General features: G+C 37.4%; 2 protein-coding genes across 5 annotated transcripts; both read right to left on the reverse strand.

Moving 5' to 3' along the window:
- Positions 1-5,551: 5,551 nt before the first annotated feature.
- On the reverse strand, positions 5,552-6,343 carry coa4 (cytochrome c oxidase assembly factor 4 homolog). Of its 4 annotated transcripts, none has more exons than XM_084401346.1 (2): positions 6,230-6,343; positions 5,552-6,062 (listed from the first exon to the last, which is right to left on the reverse strand). In XM_084401346.1, the coding sequence occupies exon 2, from the start codon at positions 6,057-6,059 to the stop codon at positions 5,799-5,801; it is 261 nt and encodes an 86-aa protein (XP_084257472.1). In that variant the 5' UTR covers positions 6,060-6,062; positions 6,230-6,343; the 3' UTR covers positions 5,552-5,798. The 4 variants fall into 4 exon arrangements, with proteins under 4 accessions (XP_084257472.1, XP_084257470.1, XP_084257471.1 ...); XM_084401344.1 differs by having other exon boundaries at positions 5,552-6,065; positions 6,230-6,336; XM_084401345.1 differs by having other exon boundaries at positions 5,552-6,065; positions 6,156-6,316.
- A 675-nt stretch (positions 6,344-7,018) lies between these two features.
- On the reverse strand, positions 7,019-7,987 carry LOC311285625 (olfactory receptor 10A2-like; the record flags this gene model as incomplete). Its single annotated transcript, XM_084401359.1, has 1 exon — positions 7,019-7,987. The coding sequence occupies one exon, from the start codon at positions 7,985-7,987 to the stop codon at positions 7,019-7,021; it is 969 nt and encodes a 322-aa protein (XP_084257485.1).
- Between the last annotated feature and the right edge of the window lie 8,027 nt (positions 7,988-16,014).

Below are 16,014 nucleotides of genomic sequence, written 5' to 3' on the forward strand. Positions count from 1 at the left end.
CGAGGTGAGGGCTCCAGACCCAGAGTACTCCCCCATATTCCTGGCTGTGGAAGGAACAAGCCAAGAGTGAGGAGTCGGGGGGGGGGAGGGGTGTAGAGGAATGTAGGTGAGTTGACTGAGTGAATATATATATGCTACCTGCTGATAGGATTGACATGATGATTGTTGATGACAAGTTGATTGGATTGATTATTTGAACGTGCTCCTCCAGAACTTTGTTTAATGAAACATAATTTATGTGATTGCAAGCATATTGGGTTAAGGACTTGGGATAAGGTCGGAAGGCTGCGCCATAGAGTTTAATGACAGAACTTTGTATTTATTTTAAATTGTAATATTATTTCACAATATTACTAATTTTATTGTATTTTTTTATCAGATAAATGCAGCTTTGGTGAGTATATAAGATACTTATTTCGAATCATTTTGTAATATTGCTTTCAGTAACAAAGCACACAATGAAAGAAATAGAGAACAAAAACAGTCTTTAATGAAACAAACAAGGAAAACTCAGGAGATTGCAGGAGAATACATAACATAACCAAAAGGCCCCAGAAATTTCACAATGCATAAGTATTCAGACCCTCAACTCAGTACATAGTTGAAGCACCTTTGGCAGAGATTACAGCCTTCAGTCTTTCTGGATATAATGTGATAAGCTTTGCACACCTGGATTTGAGGGGTTTCTCACACTCTTCTTGGCAATTCCTCTTCAAATTCAGGTGTGATGACTGTCCGTGGACTGTCATTTTCAGACTTGCCACACAGTACATCACCATGCTTTACTGTTGGTATTGTACCTGTATATAATGGTATTGTTAGGGGTTAACAGTTTAGGACCCAAGGACCAGATGTTTCAAAGAAGACCCGGAGTCAGATTTATAAAAAAATTGAAGAAAAGTTTTACTGAAGATAGTTTGCAGTTTCATCAGCAGAAGTCAGCTTCAAGACTCACACAGGAGTTCGTAGGCCGCCCCACTTACAGTTACAAAGATCACAGCAGTTATACCATTTCCAAGGTCTAAGCTACGTCATTGCTTACAGGCTGAATGATTCTTACTGGCCAAGAAATTGATAAACATAGTAATTTTCCACACATATACAGATAGACAGAAGCATATCTCCATAGATTATGCCGCTGACACTCGGACCCTGAAGTTAGGCACGTCATGACCTTCCAGGTCGCAAATTTGGATTGCTGGGTGCCAGCATGTCTCGAACAACAACTCAGTCAATCTCCAACAATGCCAGTGGTTCCTTAACCTGTAAGCAAGAAGACTAACACACACACCCGGCACACATCTTTTCCAAGGTTGGATTTGGCCAGGCTCTAACTATAAACAGGAGTCTCGTCTCAAAACATCAAGATAACAAGTTCTTTCTCTCAGGATAGGACACTTTATCCTAAATGAAAACTACAGGCTTTAACTGACAAATAGTACCTTAAACTATAGACTTAAATGACCCCTATGTGTTTTAACATGTTGAAGATCTTTCTCAAACACAAAACCAGTCCCTATTTAATTTCTGGAAGCTGGGATAAATAGGCAAGCAATGTTACTGCATTCAGATATCAAATACTGACATTAATGAATACATGAAAAGAACATTTCAGTAATCACACTGGTAACTTCTATAACAAAGTAAAATCTTCAGAGAAGTCATTCAACTCATTTGATATTTAGAAGGAAAAGTATTGATTAATACCTTGATTATAATCACTCATTACATATACATTGAAGCAGCAGTGGATTCCAATCCACTCCCTTCAGTATACATATTTAACTTTAAAATATATCAAATATAAGACAATCCTCCATCCATCAGGAAATACCAGACATGAAAGTGATGGAGAAAGACTGAGAAAAAAAAGAGACTGCATGACGACACTTCGCTGAAGTATGAACACAACTTAAACAGCTTGATTGATTGAAAAGTCGTGAAACTTACTTTCTTTCAATCTATCTTTCTTTCTTTCTTTCTTTCTTTCTTTCTTTCTTTCTTTCTTTCTTTCTTTCTTTCTTTCAATAATTACATTTAAAGATATCAAGCTGTTGCTGTAATTTTTTGAGTAATTCAATCAAATTAAAATGAGACATCTGAAGGCACTGTTTCATTTGAGAATCTTATTGCTTCATGAACAAACATCCCAGTAGACATCTGTCTTAAACTGGAGAGTAAAATAAACATAATTTTCAGAGTCCTTTAACTCTTTATAATACATTTTAACTGCATAAAGACAACTTATAATTTGCTTTGAAAACACATGCTAATCAGAATTCATTTTAATCAAAACTACAAAAGGATTTGAGCTGGTCAGAGGATATTGGATTGATCAAATGTCTCAACTCGAGGTGAGTTAACTTTGAGTGGTCACAGCCTCTCCAGATAAGCGAATATTTCCAGTCTGCCATTGGTCAGACAAGAAGTTAACAGAATGACCATTGTTTGACTTTACAAATATTACAAAATGCAGTCAGAAAATATCCTTGCAAATGCTGCATCTGTGCCATACTGTATAAAGAAATGACAACCCAAAGGGAGAAATAAACAACAGACAAAATATAGACAACATTGACAAAGTGACTCATTCGCCTGTCTTATTAAAGCAAATCTGAGGCAAAAACAAATCAGGTCTAGCCTGTGTGAATGATTTTTGCCCTAATCAGCCCCAAGCTGCTCTCATCTCATGAGGGTAAGAGGTAATGACCTTAGCTGAAACACAATGTAAACATGTTTGTCCTCAGGGCGAGCTAATTGATCTCCCCAAACTCAAAAAGACATCTTAATGTTAAGAAAAAATAAATAAAAAAAAATAGAGACAAAGCCCCCGATTATTAACAAGATTTATTGAGTATACGTTTCCACAACAATGATGTACTAAAAACTAAACATTTTCACGTACAGACGACACCATTTTTGAAATGATGCTCATTCACACAGATCCGCATTTACACAGAGACGATAACGTTATACTTTTGGAAAACGTGCACTTTGAAACCCTTTTTCAAAAGTTTACATTTGCAGGCTCCCAAAACGCAGTTGTCGTGTAAATAAACAGTAAACAGTTAGGATCTGGAATTTAAGTCACCTTGCATCATTTGCATTTTCATCAGGTATAGATGAGTTTATCTCCTATTATGATTATTAAAATGCTTGAGTTGGCAGCACTGATGTATGGCGAGATAAAAACCAAAATATTGTACATGCCTGACAAATTTCTCAAAACATTTCATCGCCAATAATGCCAGAGCAACAGGTCTTAAATCATTTAGAGTCTTAGCAAAATGAAGTTTCATATGAAAGGCACATATTCAATAATTCAATTCAATTAAATTTTATGTATTTCAGAAATGTACAAATACAAATCACAGTTAGCTAAAAATGTATTAATTTAAACAATGTAATAATTTAAGGCAGAAACAATGAGCTCATTGAAGTAATGAATACCTGTCTGTTAACAGATGATTATGACATAGAAAATTTAGCATTGGTGCACGTTGATTCAGAGTTTGCATCATCTGAAGTCTTCGCAGGAGTTGGCGCCGTCTCTTCACAGGTATTGGTCATCTGAATTCTTCATAAAAGCCTGGATCCAAACTGGAACTGAAATACTCTCTAGTTACCTCAGGATGTACCTCAGAACATTAAGCAAGGATAATCATGTGCATTTAATTTTCATGTGCATATAATTTTATAAGGTTATGAGATGCATTATATGAATGTTTGAGTGTCTTTATTTAAACTGGGAGAGTGAGTCTTAGCCCCGAACATTATCAGGAAGGCTACTCAGTTAATCAATCAATTGCCAAAAGAAGAGGTATGTATACAGCAGACTTACCTCCGTTCGTTGACAGTTTAACAGCATCCCTCCACCACCCCTTCTCCTCACTTTTAGTCCTAACCACTCTTACAATAACCGGGTAGTTAAATGGTACCAGTGTACCATTTACAACAAATGGTACACTGGGTTTGGGCCAAATTCCGAGCTCGGAGCAGTCCCCCCGGACAACACGTCAAATACGCATAACCTTTACTCCACTTAATTACAAGTAAGTGTGAACTCGTGAAATGACAATAGGCCTATATTCAGATTATGTGTGCTTGTGTATGACCTTAAAGCCTTTTTTCTATTAGGTTGTCTTGCACTCAAAAATGGTTGGATGGAGTTAAAGTGGTGTCAAATAGTTCCAAGTTGTAAGAACTAAATAAAGTATATATCACTTTTGATTTGAAACTAACTAACTATCTGCAATGGTTTGGGGGGATGGTGTTATTTTATGCAACACCCCTAGTCTTTCTGAGAACTCTCTGGGGTTTATATTAACCACAGAGGAGACTTTTTACAGTACAGTTGAACACCATACTGGGGCGTTAGGTCCCAGTCAGATCACAGGATGACCACCCACTGCTGGCCTTACTAACACCTATTCCAGTAGCCACCTAGTTTTCCCAGGAGGTCTCCCATCCAGATACTGACCAGGATCAAACCTGCTTAGCTTTAATGGATGTTCAGGTTGATAGCTGCTGGCTTGTGCTTGTGTGTCTCCTTAAGCGTATCTTATACACATACATCTGGCCTGTAGCTTTCAAACCAGCAAGACTCTATTTTACATGTTCATTGGCATTTAGTTGCTCATCTGAACTATTTGTTGCACAAAGGAACATCTTATAATGAAGAATGGACGATGGGTCATTAAATTATCATTAGAAAGATAATGCACACAGTTGCAAATGAAATACACAGACTGCAGCATACCGGTACTCATCTTCGCACCAATAAAATGTGAAACACTTTGTTTTCCTACCAAATTATATGTAATATCTAATTAATTTAACTTGCAGTGGAATGTTTTCCTCAACGTCTCGATATTTTGGGGCATGAGTTCCCAAACAGGATGCATGATGGGATATGCTTAGCTTTGAAACCCGTTCCGAAGTGGAATAGTGTGGGTTTAGTGTGCGTTCAGGGCACTGCTCTTTAGCATTTTTAAGACATGGGACAGTCTTGTGCACTTCCTTTTGCCCTACATCCAATGGCCCTACAGGAGAAGGATTGAACACCTCTGGTCTAGTTAGTCACTGGCTTGTCTGGTTAGTTAGCTGGTGAAACATCTTGGATTAGCAGCAAATCGGCTACCAGCTGGTCCTACCTGTTGAAGGCTGTCAGATATTTTTCCCCCTTCATGAAACTAGTCAGCCAGCAAATGATCAGCTTAGACCTTCCCTTACGAAAAAGAAGTATACTTCAAGTTCATTTTATGAAGTATACTTAAGTGTTGTTCAAGTATATTTTTAAGTATACTTTATGTAGTAAGTATACTAATATCAATGTGTACTTGTAGTAAACTTGTAAGTGTACTATTTCAATAATGCTTGGGACTAAATTGGCCCACTTTTTTAAAAAAACGAGACCGATTTAAACATATTTTGAAAGGGGAAAAATGAAACACCAATGTTTCTTTAATACAATTGTCCAGTTTTTAAATTAAATATAGCACCTGAGCACATTGCAAAATGGCTACACCTGCTCAAACCAAAGTAGCCTATATATATTAAAAAATTGTGGAGTTTAATATTTAACCAGCACAAGAAGACATATCCAAAAGTCTGAGACTACAGTGTAAAAGCATCTTTCTGGTCATTGTGTAATAAATATGTTATGTAGGCCTATAGCATACATTAACATGTAACTGTTACTGGAAAAGTACACCTTTCATGAAGTATGACACTACGCATTTTGTTAAGAAAACTAGATGGATATGTTTTATTCTGTAACAGTCACAGAGGCCGTTGCATCAGGCAGATTGTGTAGCTGATGTCCTTTGCTTCAGGAGCTGCTCTTTTCGAGTGTTCTGGTAGGTGGTCATGCACTCCTTAAACTTCTGAACCTCAGTCTGACACTTCCTCCAGTCCTGATGCTCAGCCATACAGTCCTGCAGAGCGTAATGCAGCTCAGCACAGCCTGTCCTGGAGATCATCCCATCCACTGGATCATCCTCATCCTCATCCTCACTCCTGCTCCGGTTGTGAGGGGATGGGGAAGGAGCCGAAGCCATAGGCTACTGTCAGAAAAACGATAATTTAAAGATGTGTGTGTGTTATTATATCGATCGAAGAAACTGTATGTAAACAAACCGGTCGTATGTCAGTACCTTATTCGTTATTCGCTCGCGTCTAGAAAAAAAAAAAAAAAACTCTTAAAGGTGTAATATTTAAATAAACTTGCCTTTGCAGTTTGTGATGATATCAAGAGTTTACTTCAAAAAGGTTTCATAACTTGTCTAGCCGGGCACATTTCATATCACGAACAGGAAATGTGTTACATTTGTAAAAGTCCGAGTCTATTCATCGACGTAGGTAAAATGACAGTACATGTAATTACAATCGTTATCCACTAGATGTCAATGTTATATCAGAAAATAGCAATGGACTGAAGCGCTTGTTCACGAAATCAAGTCAAAATTGTTTTTCTACATATTTCATGCATATAATTTATTGTTGTCTTAAAGGGATAGTTCACCCAAATATGAAAATTCTGTCAATATTTACTCACCCTCAAGTTGTTCCAAACCTGTATGAATTTCTTCTGCTGAACATAAAAGAAGAATATGGGTAAACAAACTGTTGATGGGCGGTTGGACCCCACTGACACACACTTAAATTCTTTCTGTCCATCCATTCTTAAATTATTTTTGAACTTCAAGAATTTGCATTATTTAAAGGATTTTTGAATGCAAAGCGCAAACAAAAACTGGCTGCGTACAGTATCAAGCACAATGAGAGAAAACATGGAGATGTGCTTTCTTTGACTTTTAAATGGTGCAAGTTGATCAAGCAAAATCATTTTTACAAGTTACATGCAGAGCAAATGTAGATTTGGGAGATTTAAATAAAAAACAATGCATTTTAAACTACAAAATAATACAAAGAAGCATCACAGAATGGCTCCAAAATAATATTAATAACATGGAAATTATCAGTTGAATCACAATTATGTTCTACATTAACGTGCATTTTACAAAGGATGAACAGACAGTCTGCGGGTTAACAACGAATAAATCCTGCTTCGAATCTCTTTAGTTTTCAATGAGTAAATGATGGGATTCACACAGGGTGTGATGAGGGACGACAAAGACAAGCACACCGTTCTTACATTTGGGTTTATAATAGTTCCAGAAAATCCAATATTGAAGATAATTAAAATTGGAATGAAGAATAAGGCCACTAACACGAGGTGTTCAGTGCACGTGGCCAGCGCCTTATAACGGCTCTGATTATTTTTCATTCTAAATACAGCAATTAATATACCAGTGTAGGTCAAGAAAATAAAAGTCAAAGGTGCAACCATGAAGAGTATAGTTAAAGCAGTGGCAAAATTCCATTGGTGCGTCGTATCGCTGCAAGCGAGTCTTAAAACAGGAGTATAATCGCAAAAATAGCTGTTGACCTTAAGAGAGCCACAAAATGAGAGGGGCAGGATGGATGAAGTGCCGTAGAGTACTGTAGTAAGACCAAAGAACCAAACTGCACCAATTATGTAAGCCATTCTAGTGTTTGTGTTTATAGACTCCTGTCTTAAAGGCAAGCAGATCGCAATGAATCTGTCATAAGAGAGAACACATATGGAAAACGACTCGAGGAATACAAAAGTATAGTAAATGTACATTTGCACAAGGCACAGTTTGAATGGCACAAAATTGTCTAAAACAAGGTAAGTCTTTATCATGCCAGGCACAAGAGAAGTGCTGAGAACAAGATCAACCAAAGCCAGATTACCAACAGCCATGAACTTTGGGACATGCAGTCGGTGGTCATAGAAAATGATGATGATCAGAAAGACATTGCATTTAACTGTGATCACATAGAGCACAGTGAGGAACATGACATAGATGTTATTGTAAGGCAATGAACTCAAGGCAACAATGTAAAATCCTGCAGGCTGAATGAGGGAGTTGTTGGGGGGAGAATTGCTGGCATTCTGCATGGCCGTCCTTCCTTTAACTTGACTGTAGCGTTCTTTGCTTTCAGAGGACGAGAAACCAGGCAGATTCCTGTGAGAAACAGTCATAAACAGCCTGTGCTTTACAATTCACCTCTAACATCTATGTTATTTGATGACAGAAGCCTTTATCAAATTCAGCAACAAGAATGAAAATATAAACATAACATGTTACAAGGATTGTGTTATTCATATACATACATGCAACAATGTTGTGATGGTTTGTAGATAGTGCAGACCGCACTAATGTCTTCCCTGCAGTTTTTGCTGTAGCTTCACAGTTCTGGATCACTGTGAATCCTGAATGGTAATCTTTTATGGGCAATATATTGTCAATTTGTCCTCCAGAGGTGTCATTAAACAGGAGAGATTCTCAGGTATCTAAATAGCCTTGAGAGAAAAGACATTCATTAGTGGTGTTTGCTTCACTAATGTGAGATTATGGTATAACTAATTGGCTTAAGTGTCACTAATTAGTCTGTTTTTGTGGGGGGGGGGGGGGGGGGGTTGTTTTGTTTTTGCAACAATAATGCACATTTCTCATGTGGGATAATGCAAAGACGGCATTTTAGAAAATTGTGAAAATTATAACAAACCTTTACATTTAAAGGGATAAGCTGTAAAAAAAATCTTTCTAAAGTAACTTTTTGATTTCATTTATACAATGAAATTAATAAACAAATAAATAAACCTGTTCAATAAGTTTTTTTTTTTTAAAATCTTTCTGTTCATTAAAGAAACCTGAGAAAAACTATATCATGGTTTCAACAAAAATACTGAGCACCAAATCAGCATATTAGAGTGATTTCTGAAGGATCACGTGACACTATAGACTAAATTAATTTTTGCCATCACAGGAATAAATTACATTTTAAAATACATTAAAATAGAAAACAGTTCTGTCATGAAAACTCTCAGAGAGTTTGGCATGGTAATAGGTATGACAATGTTAATATGTTGAGAAAGCACAATATGCTGCTGCTGTACAAGCATACATGAACCACTCCCTATGATATACAGGTGGAGCTGGGGAAGGTGGAGGGTTTCTGAAAGCGTGCTGCAAACTGCTACAGCACACAATAAGCAAGAATTCAAATGTTGAACAGCAAGCTCATTGACTACCAATACAGTGGGAACCAATCAGCTGTGCCCTATAGAGCATTCACGAGTTCACACTTACAAATAATTCGGATACAATAAACGGTATGCATATTTGGCGTGCTGTCCGAGGTGAGGGCTCCAGACCCAGAGTACTTCCCCCATATTCCTGGCTGTGGAAGGAACAAGCCAAGAGTGAGGAGTCGGGGGGGGAGGGGTGTAGAGGAATGTAGGTGAGTCGACTGAGTGAATATATATATGCTACCTGCTGATAGGATTGACATGATGATTGTTGATGACAAGTTGATTGGATTGATTATTTGAACGTGCTCCTCCAGAACTTTGTTTAATGAAAATGAAAGCTTTAGCATAAAGTTCTGCCGGGAAGACTTAATTGGATAGATGAAAGGTAAAGTGACGTAACATTACAATCACATATAACACTCATGCATAAAAGATGTTGGAGTTCGCAGATGCTGACGCTCCTATTCACCACCATCCTCCCCACCACCTCCAAGTCGAATCCTTCCCTCCATCCTCCCCATCACCACCACCAGGATGGTCCCTTCCATACCTCACGGGGGTCGGCTGCGCCCCTGCCTTGATCTTCAGGCAGGATATGCAGAGTCCGGACCCTCAGATTGCGAGCTACGGACGGGGCCTACGCCAAAGAACTTTATTGCTTACTGGGTTGTTAATAAATGGATAACTGTCATAGTATTTATTCTCCCGAGTCTTTCTGGTAGAACATCATTTATGTGATTGCAAGCATATTGGGTTAAGGACTTGGGATAAGGTCGGAAGGCTGCGCCATAGAGTTTCATGACAGAACTTGGTATTTGTTTTAAATTGTAATATTATTTCACAATATTACTAATTTTATTGTATTTTTTTATCAGATAAATGCAGCTTTGGTGAGTATATAAGATACTTATTTCAAATCATTTTGTAATATTGCTTTCAGTAACAAAGCACACAATGAAAGAAATAGAGAACAAAAACAGTCTTTAATGAAACAAACAAGGAAAACCAAAACTCTATCCATCCAAACGTCAAGTGAATCTTTCCAAAGTTTGCAAAAAAAATAAATAATAATAATACAAACAAACAAATGTGAATTAGGTGCGTTTCAGTCAAGTTGTTAGAGCTGTTGATGGTGGTATCGGTAACCAACAGTAAATAAAACACAGTCTTGTGTTTAATTTTCGCCACGTCAGAATTAATTCGGCAAATTTGTTTCCTTCTCCCATTATTCGCATTAACTCTTTTTCGCACAAATCAAAAACCACGTCAAGTGATACTTTTTTCCTAAATTTGGTGTTACCGTCACTCGTTTCTGATGCAATACTTCAAAATGTGCATAAAAACAGGGTGATGGAAATAAATGACAATAAAACGGAACATACACGCTTTGCCTTGCAAAAAAAAAGTAAATAATAATAATTCAATCAACACAGGCCCCAGAAATTTCACAATGCGTAAGTATTCAGACCCTCAACTCAGTACATAGTTGAAGCACCTTTGGCAGAGATTACAGCCTTCAGTCTTTCTGGATATAATGTGATAAGCTTTGCACACCTGGATTTGAGGGGTTTCTCACACTCTTCTTGGCAATTCCTCTTCAAATTCAGGTGTGATGACTGTCCGTGGACTGTCATTTTCAGACTTGCCACACAGTACATCACCATGCTTTACTGTTGGTATTGTACCTGTATATAATGGTATACATATTTAACTTTAAAATATATCAAATATAAGACAATCCTCCATCCATCAGGAAATACCAGACATGAAAGTGATGGAAAAAAAGAGACTGCATGATCCGCCTGGCGGCACTTCGCTGAAGTATGAACACAACTTAAACAGCTTGATTGAAAAGTCGTGAAACTTACTTTTTTTCAATCTATCTTTCTTTCTTTCTTTCTTTCTTTCTTTCTTTCTTTCTTTCTTTCTTTCTTTCTTTCTTTCTTTCTTTCTTTCTTTCTTTCTTTCTTTCAATAATTACATTTAAAGATATCAAGCTGTTGCTGTAATTTTCTGAGTAGTTCTACCAGAAAGACTCGGGAGAATTATTTCAACAAATCGTACATTTATTGACAGCTCAGCAAGCTGATAATATACAAAGTCATTTGGCATAGGCCCCGCCCGTAGTGCATAATCCGAGGGTATCGGATCTGCAATTCCTGCCTGATGACGAAAGCAGGGGGCGCAGCCGACCCCCCCGGGAGGTATGGACAGGACCATCCTGGTGGTGGTGGTGGGGAGGATGGGGGTAATCGTCGCTTCAGTATCTGCGAACTCAAACATGTGTAAGTACCGAGCTTTATACAGTGAGCATAAGAATATGATTGGATAGAAGTGAAGGCAATAGGTGACGTAGTAATTGAGTCTTCCCGGCAGAACTTATGCTAAAGCTTTCATTTCAATCAAATTAAAATGAGACATCTGAAGGCACTGTTTCATTTGAGAATCTTATTGCTTCATGAACAAACATCCCAGTAGACATCTGTCTTAAATTGGAGAGTAAAATAAACTTAATTTTCAGAGTCCTTTATCTCTTTATAATACATTTTAACTGCATAAAGACAACTTATAATTTGCTTTGAAAACACATGCTAATCAGAATTAAATTTTAATCAAAACTTCCACTACAAAGGATTTGAGCTGGTCAGAGGTTATTGGATTGATCAAATGTCTTAACTCGAGGTGAGTTAACTTTAAGTGGTCACAGCCTCTCCAGATAAGCGAATATTTCCAGTCTGCCATTGGTCAGACAAGAAGTTAACAGAATGACCATTGTTTGACTTTACAAATATTACAAAATGCAGTCAGAAAATATCCTTGCAAATGCTGCATCTGTGCCATACTGTATAAAGAAATGACAACCCAAAGGGAGAAATAAACACTCATAAACAACCTAATGACTCCCAAACACCCTAATTGTCTCTAAATATAGACAACATTGACAAAGTGACTCATTCGCCTGTCTTATTAAAGCAAATCTGAGGCAAAAACAAATCAGGTCTAGTCTGTGTGAATGATTTCTGCCCTAATTAGCCCCAAGCTGCTCTCATCTCATGAGGGTAAGAGGTAATGACCTTAGCTGAGACACAATGTAAACATGTTTGTCCTCAGAGCGAGCTAATTGATCTCCCCAAACTCAAAAAGACATCTTAATGTTAATTAAAAAAAATGTTTTATATAATAGAGACAAAGCCCCCGATTATTAACAAGATTTATTGAGTGTACGTTTCCACAACAACGATGTACTAAAAACTAAAAAATTTCACGTACAGACGACACCATTTTTGAAATGATGCTCATTCACACAGATCCGCATTTACACAGAGACGATAACGTTATACTTTTGGAAAACTTGCACTTTGAAACCCTTTTTCAAAAGTTTACATTTGCAGGCTCCCAAAACGCAGTTGTCGTGTAAATAAACAGTAAACAGTTAGGATCTGGAATTTAAGTCACCTTGCATCATTTGCATTTTCATCAGGTATAGATGAGTTTATCTCCTATTATGATTATTAAAATGCTTGAGTTGGCAGCACTGATGTATGGCGAGATAAAACCAAAATATTATATGCCTGACAAATTTCTCAAAACATTTCATCGCCAATAATGCCAGAGCAACAGATCTTAAATCATTTAGAGTCTTAGCAAAATGAAGTTTCATATGAAAGGCACAAATTTAATAATTCAATTAAATTAAATTTTATGTATTTCAGAAATGTACAAATACAAATCACAGTTAGCTAAAAATGTATTAATTTAAACAATGTAATAATTTAAGGCAGAAACAATGAGCTCATTGAAGTAATGAATACCTGTCTGCTAACAGATGATTATAACATAGAAAACTGTAGCATTGGTGCACGTTGATTCAGAGTTTGCATCATATGAAGTCTTCGCAGGAGTTTACAACAAATGGTACACTGGGTTTGGGCCAAATTCCGAGCTCGGAGCAGTCCCCCCGGACAACACGTCAAATACGCATAACCTTTACTCCACTTAATTACAAGTAAGTGTGAACTCGTGAAATGACAATAGGCCTATATTCAGATTATGTGTGCTTGTGTATGACCTTAAAGCCTTTTTTCTATTAGGTTGTCTTGCACTCAAAAAATAGATGGTTGGATTTAGTTAAAGAAGTGGTGTCAAGAAGTTCCAAGTTGTAAGAACTAAATAAAGTATATATCACTTTTGATTTGAAACTAACTAACTATCTGCAATGGTTTGGGGGGATGGTGTTATTTTATGCAACACCCCTAGTCTTTCTGAGAACTCTCTGGGGTTTATATTAACCACAGAGGAGACTTTTTACAGTACAGTTGAACACCATACTGGGGCGTTAGGTCCCAGTCAGATCACAGGATGACCACCCACTGCTGGCCTTACTAACACCTATTCCAGTAGCCACCTAGTTTTCCCAGGAGGTCTCCCATCCAGATACTGACCAGGATCAAACCTGCTTAGCTTTAATGGATGTTCAGGTTGATAGCTGCTGGCTTGTGCTTGTGTGTCTCCTTAAGCGTATCTTATACACATACATCTGGCCTGTAGCTTTCAAACCAGCAAGACTCTATTTTACATGTTCATTGGCATTTAGTTGCTCATCTGAATTATTTGTTGCACAAAGGAACATCTTATAATGAAGAATGGACGATGGGTCATTAAATTATCATTAGAAAGATAATGCACACAGTTGCAAATGTTGTACAAAATACACAGACTGCAGCATACCAGTACTCATCTTTGCACCAATAAAATGTGAAACACTTTGTTTTCCTACCAAATTATATGTAATATCTAATTTAACTTGCAGTGGAATGTTTTCCTCAACGTCTCGATATTTTGGGGCATGAGTTCCCAAACAGGATGCATGATGGGATATGCTTAGCTTTGAAACCCGTTCCGAAGTGGAATAGTGTGGGTTTAGTGTGCGTTCAGGGCACTGCTCTTTAGCATTTTTAAGACATGGGACAGTCTTGTGCACTTCCTTTTGATTACTTCAGGTGTGTTTAACTCTGCATGACAATGGCCCTACAGGAGAAGGATTGAACACCTCTGGTCTAGTTAGTCACTGGCTTGTCTGGTTAGTTAGCTGGTGAAACATCTTGGATTAGCAGCAAATCGGCTACCAGCTGGTCCTACCTGTTGAAGGCTGTCAAATATTTTTCCCCCTTCATGAAACTAGTCAGCCAGCAAATGATCAGCTTAGACCTTCCCTTACAAAAAAGAAGTATACTTCAAGTTCATTTTATGAAGTATACTTAAGTATTGTTCAAGTATATTTTTAAGTATACTTTTTATGTAAGTATACTAATATCAATGTGTACTTGTAGTAAACTTGTAAGTGTACTATTTCAATAATGCTTGGGACTAAATTGGCCCACTTTTAGTATATAAAAGTATACGTTTAAGTGTACTATAAGTGTAAGAGTAGTACACTTTAAGTACATAACTAGGTTTCTCATTAATGCATCTGTACTACATGTGAACTTATAAGTATACTAGTAGTTTACTATTTTAATACAAGTGTTACATTTTTTAGTTTATGAAAGTACACACTGAATGTCAGTAAACTGGTTTACACTGCAAGTATACTTGTAAGTTTTCCTTAAGTGAACATAACATTATACTTATAGTTTACTATTTATATATAATTTTTGCACTTGCAGTATACTACTATGTTCAAATGTTTTTTGTTTTTTTTTGTACTTGAAAAATACCTTTAACTGTACTTTAACTAAATTTAAAAACAACACTTAAATGTTGGTAAGTTTCATAAAGAAAGGCAACATTTTAAACAAAAAAGTTGAGAAAATCACAAACCTGGTGCAATCTTTGCACTTTGATTACCAAGCAGCTTTTGATAATCATAAGAGACATGGTAGACAATAGATACAGGGAAAGAACATTACTGTATTAAAAATAAAGACTTGGTTTTATACAGTGAGGAAAATAAGTATTTGAACACCCTGCTATTTTGCTAGTTCTCCCACTTAGAAATCATGGAGGGGTCTGAAATTGTCATCGTACAGTAGGTGCATGTCCACTGTGAGAGACATAATCTAAAAAAATGTTTCCAGAAATCACAATGTATGATTTTTTCACTATTTATTTGTATGATACAGCTGCAAATAAGTATTTGAACACCTGAGAAAATCAATGTTAATATTTGGTACAGTAGCCTTTGTTTGCAATTACAGAGGTCAAACGTTTCCTGTAGTTTTTCACCAGGTTTGCACACACTGCAGGAGGGATTTTGGCCCACTCCTCCACACAGATCTTCTCTAGATCAGTCAGGTTTCTGGGCTGTCGCTGAGAACCACAGAGTTTGAGCTCCCTCCAAAGATTCTCTATTGGGTTTAGGTCTGGAGACTGGCTAGGCCACACCAGAACCTTGATATGCTTCTTACAGAGCCACTCCTTGGTTATCCTGGCTGTGTGCTTCGGGTCATTGTCATGTTGGAAGACCCAGCCTCGACCCATCTTCAATGCTCTAACTGAGGGAAGGAGGTTGTTCCCCAAAATCTCGCAATACATACAGTGCAGTCGCCCTGTCCCATGTGCAGAAAAACACCCCCAAAGCATGATGCTACCACCCCCATGCTTCACAGTAGGGATGATGTTCTTGGGATGGTACTCATCATTCTTCTTCCTCCAAACACGTTTAGTGGAATTATGACCAAAAAGTTCTATTTTGGTCTCATCTGACGACATGACTTTCTCCCATGACTCCTCTGGATCATCCAAATGGTCATTGGCAAACTTAAGATGGGCCTTGACATGTGCTGGTTTAAGCAGGGGAACCTTCCGTGCCATGCATGATTTCAAACCATGACGTCTTAGTGTATTACCAACAGTAACCTTGGAAACGGTTGTCCCAGCTCTTTTCAGGT

Source organism: Rutilus rutilus (assembly GCF_951802725.1).
Source record: "Rutilus rutilus genome assembly, chromosome: 25".
Taxonomy (NCBI): domain Eukaryota; kingdom Metazoa; phylum Chordata; class Actinopteri; order Cypriniformes; family Leuciscidae; genus Rutilus; species Rutilus rutilus.

Coding starts and splice junctions, on each gene's coding strand:
- coa4 (XM_084401346.1), bottom strand. CDS start 6,059: ATGGCTTCGGCTCCTTCCCCATCCCCTCACAACCGGAGCAGGAGTGAG.